At 34.4% G+C, this 13,171-nt stretch overlaps 1 protein-coding gene across 2 annotated transcripts in view; it reads right to left on the bottom strand.

Annotated features, from left to right (window-relative positions):
- Positions 1-13,171, bottom strand: part of TRPM7 (transient receptor potential cation channel subfamily M member 7) — a 118,568-nt gene that overhangs the window by 9,142 nt on the left and 96,255 nt on the right. For both annotated transcript variants that reach the window (XM_041741650.1, XM_041741660.1), the window contains exons 30-38: positions 11,608-11,642; positions 9,496-9,521; positions 6,849-6,899; positions 6,690-6,755; positions 5,797-6,080; positions 5,572-5,654; positions 5,202-5,407; positions 1,399-1,450; positions 1,186-1,292 (exon numbers count right to left, since the gene is read on the bottom strand). In XM_041741650.1, coding sequence (XP_041597584.1) covers positions 1,186-1,292; positions 1,399-1,450; positions 5,202-5,407; positions 5,572-5,654; positions 5,797-6,080; positions 6,690-6,755; positions 6,849-6,899; positions 9,496-9,521; positions 11,608-11,642 — 910 coding nt within the window. The remainder of the gene's footprint in view (positions 1-1,185; positions 1,293-1,398; positions 1,451-5,201; positions 5,408-5,571; positions 5,655-5,796; positions 6,081-6,689; positions 6,756-6,848; positions 6,900-9,495; positions 9,522-11,607; positions 11,643-13,171) is intronic.

Here is a 13,171-nt window from a genome sequence, read left to right as displayed (position 1 = left end):
TGTCTCTGCCTCTCTCTCTCTCTCTCCCCGTGTGACTATCATAAATAAATAAAATTTTAAAAAAATTCCAAATATATTAAAAAAAAGATTAAGAACAAAGCAGATTTTACTTTCGCTACTCCTATTCAACCTTGTATTGGAATTCCTTGCAAGTGCAAAAAGTCAAGAAAAAGAAATAAAAAGTAAATAGGTTGGAAAGGAAGTAATAGAACTGTCCCTACTATCTACACAGAAAATTTCAGGGAGTTTACAAAACAAAACTCTTAGAATTGAGTCTAAAAGGTTATAGAACACAAGGTCAATAAACAAAAAAAATAAACAAAAAAAAAAAAACAAACACAAACATTAATGGTATTCTGTACACTAACAATGAACAATTAAAAAGTTAAAAAACATTATTCACATGCTTACTATGTGCTTGGCACTAAGTACTTCATAAATACCAACTCATTTAATCTTCAAACAAACAAACAAAATTATACCTCTATAATACAGGTATTTTCTGGAGTATGCAGTCTGGCTCCCAACTCTAATTACTGGTCATAATGACAGAACTTCAAAAAACCCAGCTCGAGTGTGAATCCCAAAAACCTGTAATCTTTAAAAAGTTCCACAGGAGATGCTGATGCATACCAAAGGGTGAGAACCACTGGTCTGTGCTATAACTTAAGATTCATCATAATTTTATTTCTTTAAATATAAAAATGAAATTACAATTCTGAAAGAATTTATCTGTGGTTCCTGTTCCCTACTTCATGGAATACTCTTTCCCCAACTCTGCCAGGCTAACTTGAAAGTCTATTTAACCCTCAATTTCAGGCAATCTGTTAGTTCCCCAGGTAGCATTTGCTTTACCTTTTGTATTTCTTCTACTTGGCATTTATGACAGTCCTATAACTCCCTATTAATCCTGTTGTATTCAAATTTGACTAAATTCCATTGAGGGCAGAGATCACATCTGTCTGATTCACTAATGTACTGTCAACACCTAGCACAATTCTTGGCATCCAAAAGACACATAATAAATATGTATTAAATTAACAATTTTGTATTTTTATAAGCAATAAAAGAAAGCGTAGATCCACTTATTAAATTATGTGTATTTGTATCCTTGGCCTAATAAAGTATTGTAGTAACCAAATTTGCTAACATTTTATACATTATACTATTTAAGAAAATGTTTACCTGGAAGTTTAAGCTTTCTACAACAAGAATTACAGTGATGTTTTGCTCTGAAGTTTTTTATTGCATCTTCACCTAGATTTGCTGGGCCAAAAACCATATCACAGGATCTGGAATTGGTAGTTAAAAAAAAAAAAAAAAAGGCAATTTATGCAAATAGAAATGTAGAATTTGAAATTATAAAAATATTTTAATGAAATTATTAAAACTTATTACCTCTTTTCTTCTGCTTTTATCACAGATGGGTCAGTCAAATTTTCACCCACACCTTTATATGTATATATAAAAAAAAGACAATTTGTATGATTGATGTAGACACTGACACTTGAGTAATAAAAAGTCATGAGAGATTTTATAGTGTTATTAATTATATAGCATTATTCAAGAGGGTATTTTTTTCTCTTGATATTTTACAATTTGACTATGAAATTGCCAAAGTTGGTAGATAGGCAAATGAGCTCCCAATGGCACTGCTTCTGATACAACAGGGACAAAGTTGCAAATAAACATCTCCGTATGTAAAAGATCTACATGATCTCCCTGTTTTTCTTTAAGATTTATGTATTTATTTGAGACCAAGACAGAAGGAGCAAGCGAGTGCAAGCAGGGGGAGAGGCAAGGAAGAGGGTGACAGAATCCTTAAGCAGGCTCGAGGCTGAGCACAGAGCCAGATGCCAGGTTTGATCTCATGACCCTAAGATGACCTGAGCTGAAATCAAGAGTCATAAGCTTAACCAACTGAGTTACCCAGTTTCCCTTTCCCTTTTTCAACTTAGCAAAGAACAATTAGATACATGAAAACATAATTTATAGGCCATTTTAAAAGTGTTTTTGGATTTTTAAAACTGCTACACTAACATATGAATATATCCTGCTTGACTCTCTCTCTCTAAAATAAATAAATCAATCATTTCTTTAAAACAAGATTATTCGACACTGGAGAGTCTGTGGAGAAATGGGCATTCACATACAGTGCTAAGTATGAATTCCTATAACCTTTTGGAAAAGGAACCCAGCAGTAGCTATTAAAACTGTACCCATCTCTAACTTAAGCCAATTCAGGAATATGGACATAAAAGTAGCAATACATGAGTATGTTTGTTGCAGCATTGTTTATAGTAGCAAAAAAGAAAAAAAAAAGACTAAATTATGTCACTCCTCCATATTATATTATGCAAATATTAAAAGGAGTAACTTAGATTTATCAGTAATGACCCAAAAGATGCCCATGACATAGCTGGAAAAAGAACAAGTGAAATACACACACATAGACACACACAGCATCATCCCAGTAGAGGAAAATCACAACATAAAACAAAATAATCAAAAATAAGGGAAAAGGGGGCACCTGAGTTGCTCAGTGGGTTAAGTGTCTTGACTCTTGATTTTGGCTCAGGTCATGATCCTGGGGCTGTGAGATGGAGCCCCAACTTGGGCTCCACACTGGGCAGGGAGCCTGCTAAAGATCTCTCCCCTGCTCTACTCCCTCTTTAAAAAAAAAAAAAAAATTTTAAAGGTAAAAAAAAGCCTCTATTTGTGTATTTGTCTTCATAAAAGTAGAGAAATAGTAAAGATGGGAAAACCGTTCTTTATATATTTCTATATTGTTTAACTTGTTTGCAGTAATTGTGTCAAATATTCCATGAAAAATGGCTTCAGGAACATATTAATGATGTAAAGAATGGCACTACTTTCCTTAGTGAAAATAACTCCCATCTTTTATTTATTTGTTTTAAGTAAGCTCTACTCTCACATGGGACTTGACTGAGATCAAGAGTCATAAGCCCTGGGAGGCTCAGTCGGTTAAGTATCTATCTGCCTTTGGTCATGATCTTGGGGTCTTGGATCCAAGTCTCTGGTCAGGCTCCCTGCTCAGTGGGGAGCCTGCTTCTCGTGCTCCCTCTGCTCCTCCTCACCCATGTGCTCTCTCATTCACTCTTTCTCAAATAAATAAATAAAATCTTAAAAAATAAAAAAAGTCACGAGCGATACCAAAGGAGTCAGCCAGGCATACTAACTCCCATCTTTTAAATTAATAGTTCAGACAAAATCTGTTTGGCTTTATCTCCTATGCATGTTTGAAGATAATTAAAGGATGCTTATTTAGGAATAAACTTTAAGGGGAGCCCTGGGTGGCTCAGTAGTTTAGCGCCTGCCTTTGGTCCAGGGCACGATCCTGGAGACCCAGGATCGAGTCCCACGTCGGGCTCCCTGCATGGAGCCTGCTTCTCCCTCTGCCTGTGTCTCTGCCTCTCTCTCTCTCTCTGTCCATCATGAATAAATAAAATCTTAAAAAAAAAAAAAGGAATAAACTTTAAGATCCTTTTTACTTAATTGGATTGACTTGTCTAACATTTTACATCGGTGTCACTATATATACTACTAAATCATTTATGTAAAATGATGAACTACTGAAAAAAGGATAGTTATTTTTACAGAGATTTTCTTTCTTGAGCTTGAATCAATGCCATTTACTTTTCAGCACAATCCTTTATATTTGTGACTGTATATAACAAAAAAATTTATCAAGTGATAAACATTCTAAAAAATTTTCTTTATGTGATTTTGAAATCTGGTCTGTGTTAACATTTGAAATTAAGGCTGCTCTTCAGGAAAAAAAAATTATGGAAGCTATAATGTGAAAGTACTACTCAGGAAGAGTTGGCAACTTGCTCAGTTTTATTTTCCTTTGACCCTATTGTGAAGCTTCAGACATAACTCTGAGCAAATTTGCCCTCTCCAAGCCACAACTTCTTTTTTCTAGGTATGAGAGTTTGTCTACAAAAATGGTTATGATCAGTTTTTCCTTCCTTGTATATACATGCTACTCTACTCAAGAAGTGCTGGAATCCATTCCCACCTCTTGAATCTGGGCTGTCCTTATTATCTGTCTTTACCAGTAAAATATGGAGGAAGAGATCTGAGCTAGTTCTGGATTTAGTCCTCAGAGTTTCTGCTTTCTCTCTGTAGGAAGCTAGCTGCTACCCAAAACTACCATGTTAGGAGAAAGTCCCGTTAATCAGCCGTCGGAGAGGTCGCATGGCGGAGAACTGAGGGATTCAGATGTCAGAGAACAGAAACCTCAGACATCTGACTCCAGTAAGCTGTCCATACTTACTCTCCAGCCATTCAAACCCTCTGAGGAGATAGTAGAAATAAACCATCCCCACTATGCCCATTTCAAATTCCTGAAACCAAAGAACTGTAAGCAAATAAAATGGTTGTTTTAATCCATTAAATGTTTAAGTAGTTTAGTTCACAACAGTAGATAATATAAACACCAGGAATAACAGAATACCTGTTACCGTTACAAAGAAACAGTCTTTATAATTCTAAAAGACTGAGGCTACATACACATCTAAAAGTAGAATAGTGGGGGGGATCCCCGGGTGGCTCAGCAGTTTAGCACCTGCTTTTGGCGCAGGGTGTAATCCTGGGGTCCCGGAATCGAATCCCGCATCGGGCTCCCTGCGTGGAACCTGCTTCTCCCTCTGCCTGTGTCTCTGCCTCTCTCTCTCTCTGTGTCTCTCATGAATAAGTGAATAAAATCTTTTAAAAATAAATAAAATAGTGGATTGCATGTATTTTTGTTTATCAAAATATGTATTATCCAAACAATAATTAAGATAGCAAGATCCCACCATTCAGGGAGGGCCCAGATGGCTATATGCTAATGGTTATTGACTTGCTTTTTTAATAGCTTCTACTGACCCACAGTTGTTTTTTTGTTATTGTTTTAAGATTTTTATTTATTTCTTTGTGAGAAGCACAGAGACAGAGGCAGAAATATAGGCAGAGGGAGAAGCAAGCTCCCTGTGGGGAGCCCAATGCGCTCCCAGGACCCCAGGATCATGACCCGAGCCAAAGACAGACACTCAACCACTGAGCCACCCAGGTGTCCCCTGACCCTTGGTTTTACCTATGTGTAAATTAATGGATTTCGGTATATCGCTCATAACATATGAATAGGTGAGAATCTACTGTACAATTCCACCGTAGCAAAACTTTAATAAACTTACCTTGTAAATCAAGTACCAATAACTCCCCTCTTGTATATTCATAAGTCCAGTGGCTAAAGGCTAACATGATCTCTTCCAGTGTATTAGTTGGAATAATCTCATCACCATTATTATTGTTGTATTTTCTAAATTCTCCAGTCATACATTCTTCCACAGCAAACCACTGTCCTGCTGAATGGCAATACAGCAGGAAAACTTCAAGGAACCTTATGAAAAATAGTTACAGACATTACTAGCAGTTTTGTTAATAAAATTCTAATTGAGCTTTAAAATGGGTAAATAATTAAATATTCAGCACTAATAATAAAAGTCAAAAGAAGATGCTATCCATATAAAACCAAAGGATCTCAAGAAAAATTTCAAGATTTACCTTGGAGAATATGGTATGGATTTGGGTTTCATTTGGTTGAAAGCAAATGTGAGCTTCTGTGCTGCTCTCTGTTGTTGAATTTCCTATAGAGCAACAAAAATACACATACACAAAAAAAACCCTGTTGAAAACTGAAACTAAAATCTTATTTGGTTTAATATACTTTAGAAGTGAAAACATGAACCTTAAATAATGCTCCACTGTTATGCATTCACTAGCACTTACTCTGAGACACAGATGCAGAACTGTATCTTCTTTATAAATACTTGACCATGTGTTAACCACCTCAGGAAGAAAAGATTTGATAATATAAAGATGGCCTGATTTGAGGATATCATGTTCTGACCAGGTACACTGTACTTTGACAGCTCTCCGTAAACCGCCTCCCATCTCCTCTTTACTTAAAAACTCTATTTTGGCACAGAGGCCAAGCTGTGACCAAGAAGACATGCTGTTATTCAGTATACTGGGTGAACTCTCTTCCAAACGATACACTGTGACAGGCTCACCTGCAAGATGAATGAACACATTCTGAGGTCAAATTATGACTCTTTAAAATGACAAAGAGAATAAAAATTGGCAAGAATATTTTGTTAAATAAGAAATAGGAAATGAATTGGACAAAGTTGTAATTTTATAAGGGAAGTTTAAGGGCAACAAATGTTCATGAATCTAGAATCTACTAATATCTCTAAATTCATGTACATGTAGTAATGATAAGCATTTTTGAAATTATGAACATCTTCAAGAAAAACTTTAAGAAAACAACGATTCCACAAATCCTGTAATGTCAATTTATCTATGGTTTCTTTACTAGACAATGGTTTCAGACCCTTTTTCAATGAGAAATACACTGTTACTTCCGGATATGCTAGAAATAGAGATATCTAATACTTCTGATTATTCTTTCTTCTATTTAAACCATACCTGACTCTTGGTAATTAAAATTTACATAAAATAAGACCCTTCTTTCTGTCACCATCCAGTTCTATACAATAGCTAAAATCACCCATGTCCTATATAAAAGCTAAAATCAATAAAAAGTTATAAAAATAAAAATTATTAATTTATTATTAACAAAAAATTTATTTCCCCCTTCATTTACTTTTTGGATTTACCTCTTGGAGGCACAGGTGTAAATGGAATGCTCTGGGATAATCTCATCAAATTATTTCTTTCCACAGCTGCACAAAAATGAGAAAAATAATGAAATCCCTAAAAGCTCAAAATATTCTTTTTCAAAATATTGTTAATGTTTTGTTGTTAACAGTACTTACCTGAGTAATAGTAATTTGTATCCATAACTGGTTTAAATGGAGAAGCAAGACCTAAAATGCAAATAAATAAATGAAACCCTTTTAAAAGTACTAATGTAGCATAAATTTCATCCTAAGTTCCTTCTTGTAAGCTCTCTTCACCGATATAGAAAAATACAATAAAATATATTCATCACGTTCTTGCTGTACTTTTTCATTATGCCAGATCAGTCCTAACTGTGCACTCAGATACCTGAAAGGGAAAAAGTACATGTTTGACACTCTGTCATAAACTGTATTCTTCCCATATGCCTTACTCAAAAAGAAAAATATCTTCTAGTTTTCAACCTTCAGGAGGTGGGGACTGTAGCCAAGTAACCATTTTAGTGAGCTGACCATAGGAAGATGAACTCTGGAATGTGAAATATACTCCAAAGAGCCCCTGCTCCATATCTAAATGTATTGAGGACTTTACTTTGTAATTGTAGTAAGAAGAAGCTATGTGTTAAGTTTATAGAATATAAATGAAAAAGAACATATTGTCTTGCAGGAGAAGGCAATCAGTCAACAGTTTTAATGTGTAGTAAGTAAAAACCATACACATTATATACACATTTATGTATATAATAAGACTATATATATATATTTATGATGTATACATCATAGGACTATACAGGAAGGATACCAAATGCCTCCTGCTTGAAGAAACATTGAAGGATGTCTCAGAAAAGAAAGAAAAGATAGTAGTTTTGAAGGTAGTTACGTGGTCAGGGCATTTGCAAAGGCATGGGATTATTTTTAAAAAAAAATTTTTTTTTAATTTTATTTATTTTATGATAGGCACACAGTGAGAGAGAGAGAAGCAGAGACATAGGCAGAGGGAGAAGCAGGCTCCATGCACCGGGAGCCCGACGTGGGATTCGATCCCGGGTCTCCAGGATCGCGCCCCGGGCCAAAGGCAGGCGCCAAACCGCTGCGCCACCCAGGGATCCCAAGGCATGGGATTATTAAAGTGCATGCTGTACCTGAGAAACTGCAAGTGGTTTAGCATGAATAGAATAGCAGTTTTCAATACTAATTTTAAATAAATATATTGTATATGATAATAATACATAAACGTATAATAAATATAAATCAGCATCCCTTGATACATTATATAATATTTTGTTATATAATATATAAATGTATTGTTATTAATATATTAGTATATAATATACAAACATATAATAAATACAAATCAGCATCACCTGAGAGGTTTTTTCTTTTTTTAAATTAAAAAAAAAAATTTTTTTTTTTATTTATGATAGTCACACAGAGAGAGAGAGAGAGAGAGAGAGAGAGAGAGAGAGGCAGAGACATAGCCAGAGGGAGAAGCAGGCTCCATGCACCGGGAGCCTGACATGGGATTCGATCCCGGGTCTCCAGGATCGCGCCCTGGGCCAAAGGCAGGCGCTAAACCGCTGCGCCACCCAGGGACCCCCTGAGAGGTTTGTTCAATGTGCACCTACCCAGACCTCACTCCAAAATATTCTAATTCTGTAGATATGTCAGCATAAAGTGATTCTGCACAAATACTTGGAATATATAACCAACACTGCAAACTAATGAACAAGAGTACAGGCATCCTATAGGAGGTAAAGCTACACCAAATTGTTAGGAACCAAATATGCCATGCTAAGAAACGATACTGGATTTTAGCCAATGACAGTGAGGAAAATGAAAAGCAGAAGATGATAAGTGTAGTGGCAGAAGAGAAGACAGACTGAAAGGGAGCCTAAGTGGCATAACTCTAAAAACCCAGATGGCAGTAAAATACTAAATGCGAACATATATATATATATATATACCTTATCACCTAGGAGTACAAGACCAATAAAAAATAAATACAAATATTTACCAAACAACAGGAACAAGAATACTCATCAACAGCACTATTCATAGTAATCATACAGTGGAACTATGAAATGCCCATCAAATAATAGAATGGATAAACTCAATATATTCACAGCAGGAAATACTGTATAGTAATGAGAATGCACGAACTACCACTAGACACATGAATCTCATAAACATATGTAAGGAGGAAAAAGCCAGACACAAAAGTATGTACTTTATGATTCCATAAACATGAGGAGCTGGGATACTGGCAATATTCTGTTTTGTAATGTGGGTGCTGATTACATGGGTATACTTAGAGTACCCATGCATGTTTTATACTTCAACAAAAGGTTTAAAAAATGAAGGGGTGAACTGAAAGGAGCAGAACGTAAAGTGGAAAATGGGTTCTAGAGATATTTAAGAAGTAAATACAAAAGGACTTTGTGAGTGCAAGGTCAAGGGGGTCAAGAGTAATTAATTCCTCAGGTTTGACCTCACTGACTGAAAGAGTATCATTAACTAAAACAGGGACTACAAGGGAAAAGAGCAGGCTAGGTCATAAAGATGAAGGGAGGTGGGGTGACAGTAAAGATATGATATTATATGGTGAGTTCATATATTTGTGAAGCTGTTATTCTGAAGAGAAACTAGCTGAGGGAAGAAACTTTTACCACATTGGCTTTCAAACGTGAAGTCTAAAGTTTCCTAGCTAGAATAATGTGTTATTTGCTGTTAACAGATCACAGATGATCCTCATTTTTTTTACAATAAATCTACCATATGGACTCACCATTCAGTGTTCCTTCTTCAGATGGCCTAAAGAAAACCAAAAAATATGAGTTGTGACGCAATCTTTGTTTTGGCTACCATACAATTTCTTATTTGTAAAGTTATTATGATTATTTAATATAATACTATTTAAGTAATTCTGAGATCCAGACTCACTTTCGTTTGAATATATGCCATTTCCCTTAAGCCAATGTCAAATTCACACATGGATATAAATATGTCAACATACATACATTTTATCAACACTTTGTACCTTCAATTTATTTTATTTTTTTTTAAAGATTTTATTTATTCATGAAAGAGAGAGAGAGAGAGAGAAAGAGAGACACAGAGACACAGGTAGAGGAAGAAGCAGGCTCCCTGCAGGGAGCCTGATGTGGGACTGGATCCCAGGACTCCAAGATCATGCCCTGGGCCAAAGGCAGGCGCTAAACTGCTGAGCTACCCAGGGATCCCCTGTACCTCCAATTTATACCTAAATGTTAGTAGTTTGCTGCCAAATTGAAGGTTCTAGTACTAATAGAGTAAAATATTCTATGACTTCTCTATTCATGGAGATAAATTCTATACTATATTAAGAATGCCTTGAAATGACTGCAGATTTCTGAAAATACAGAATTGCAGGCAAAGAATGGAGAGAAACGCAAATAGACAGCATTTGGCAAAACTCAATTTATAATGTTGAAAAAAATTTTCCAATGTTGAATATATTTATTTGTAACAACATATATTGGTACCAAGAGGAGGTTTTATTAATCCCATAGATTCCAGTGCAAATTAGACAGGTATAGTAGAAAGGAAAATGCAATAAGAATCAAGTAAAATGGGTTAGAAGCTTAGCTCTCTCACCCTACAGCTATGGGACGTTGCTCAGGACTAAAAAAAGACCAGATTCAGAAAGGACCTCTGAAGTGAAGAACTTTCACAGTCTCTTTCTAGCTCTTACTTTGATCTGATACTGTTATTTCCTACTGACTTTCACCTTAATATAAATATTTTATTATAGGAAGTATTTTCACCCTAGCCTCATCTCCTTGCTGCTGATAAACTACTCTTTACTTAGCATCTAAAAAGTACTAACCAACTCCACCTCTTTGGGTATTTCTATGGCTCAACATTGTGTGAGATAAGGTTCTCTTGCCAGCTGAGTTAACATCAACTTCAAGTACCTATTCTGTATTTACATCGTATGATTTTGGTTATAAAAGATAGTATACTCTGAAGAGATCTGACTACAGATTGGTCTTCCAAATGCCAAACAGGCCCATAATATCCAAAGAACTTGAATACTGGATGTCCATGTGGCACTTGGTTTATTTTCTTCTCTCTATATTCACATGTATTTCTGGTACACAGAAGGAAATGGGGAACACTGTGGAATATCTAATAATTTCCTTCTCAAGTAGTCCATATCTCAAAGTAACTCTATTATGCTTCCAGTATCAAATAGGCATTAAAACAAGAGGACTTTTTTTTTTTTTTTTTAATGTTCTTTAGAATCCTAAAAAAAACTAATTCTCAGGCTGGAATCACATAGATTATCTTTGATTCTTCTTTATGTTTAATCTGTACTAAAAATTTTTACTTTCTAGGGATGATTACTTGTCAGATTGCCTTTTGTTTCCACATTTGGTTCTGGATTACTGTATCAGCTTTGTAGTGGATCTCCCTGAATGCAAACTTTTTAATGTATACTGTGTAATAACTGCTCTAATTACTTTTCCAAAAGCAGGGGTAAGGCTTGCTGATTACAATGATGGGCATAGAAGTTAGCTAAGTGCAAAGCTAAATTGTCAAACTAGATCTTTGAATAAATTTATTCAACAGTAAGTTGGAAACAGGACTAAATAAAATCATATTATAAGGAAGATTTTAGTAGAGTAGTAATTATAGTATGGCTCTAACAATGTAACTATAAAGAATTATAATTTTAAATGTATATATTAATTCATAATAAATGAGTGCCCCCAATCTCATCTATGTAAAGACAAGAGCCACTTAAATAATTATCATCCATCTATAAAGGAGTATTTAAGAAATGGTACAAAGAAAAAAAAAGACATCAAATAACTATGATACTTTTTAGGTTAATGATGAGAAAAGACTTACTTACATTTCTCTGTTTGATGGTCTATCTTGTAACCAATCCTTTAGTCAAAAACAAACACAAACGTAAAGTTAAAGAAAAAAAATCTCTCTAGATGAAGTAGAACTGTTTAAACCTGTTTTGTTTCCTATAGGTTTTAAGAATGAAGGACTGAAAAATTAATGTGAAGTCCTTGTTTCATACACCTGAACTAATAAAATAATAAATGGATATAATTATCTTAAGACCACTCCACAATATAGAATAATTTTGTGATTGTTATTTCCTACAATATAATTATAGTCTGGCTAGTTGCTTTTTTCTGATGATAACTTTATACTCTTAAATACTATGTGCCCACAAAAGAAAAACACAACAAAGTATAAAGAGTAAAATTAAAATCATGCACACTGTAAACAAATCACCAAAAACATTTAGACATATTTCATTAAAGTCTTTTTTTGTATGTGTGTATTGTTTTTACTCTGCAGTTTTTTCATCTAATTTTAACTGTATGATTACATTCTGATCCAATTTAGTAATTCTCCATTTAGCTATGCCTGATCTATGTTATTATTAACTTCCAATGAGTTATTTTTTATTTTAGATTTTTTTCCCCTAATTTTCAGGACTTTTTGAATAGCGTCTTTTCTTTTTTTAAATTTGTTTTAATCACTTTAATAATCATACTTGTTTTAGATCTGTAACCAATAATTCTACTATCTTAAGGTATTAGAGGTTTAATGCTGTTTATGAAACTTGAAACCCAAAAGTTTTATAATTTGGCATTGTCAGGTCATCTTCAATAGAACTTAATTTGTGGCAAAATTCTGCTGCTTAGGTTCAGGATAGGTCTTCCAGAAAGAAGGAACTGTTACTATGAAACTGTGTTAACTAGCCCCCTGTTCTCATTGAAATAATTTTTTTAATAACATGATTTTCAATAATACAACCTCCTTATAGCAGAATGTAAGTTAATATGTTCCTGATAATCCAGGATAATTATGAGTAGTGATTTCTATACCTGACTCATATTAAGGAACAGTTTTTCTTTTCCCCAAGCTATTTGTTTGGCTTGCCAGAGTATGCTTTTAAAGTGTTTGGAAAATCAAATACTACCTAAATTGGCTGGGAATGACTTCATACAGTTTCACTACAAACAGATTACTGTTTTTCTTTTGTATAAATTTTTCTTTAAAATTTCCTAAACTATTGCATAGATAGTAATCTCTCTTAACAGTGGCATAGCAATATTTTTTTCTAGCTATCTCTCCTGAGGCAAGGGAAATAAAAGCAAAAATAAACTATGGGGATTACATCAAAAAGTTTCTGATAGCAAAGGAACAATCAACAAAACTAAAAGGCAATCTATGGAATGGGAGAATATATTTGCAAATGACATATCTGATAAAGGGTTAGTATCCAAAATATATAAAGAACTGATATAATTTAATACCTCCTAAACAAATAATCCAACAAAAAATGGGCAGAAGACATGAACAGATATTTCTCCAAAGACATAGAGATGGCCAACAGACACATGAAAAGATGCTCGACACCACTTATCATGAGGGAAATGCAAATCAAAACT

Source organism: Vulpes lagopus, chromosome 2, assembly GCF_018345385.1.
Source record: "Vulpes lagopus strain Blue_001 chromosome 2, ASM1834538v1, whole genome shotgun sequence".
Classification (NCBI taxonomy): Eukaryota; Metazoa; Chordata; class Mammalia; order Carnivora; family Canidae; genus Vulpes; species Vulpes lagopus.
This window is presented reverse-complemented; position numbering and strand designations above follow the sequence as displayed.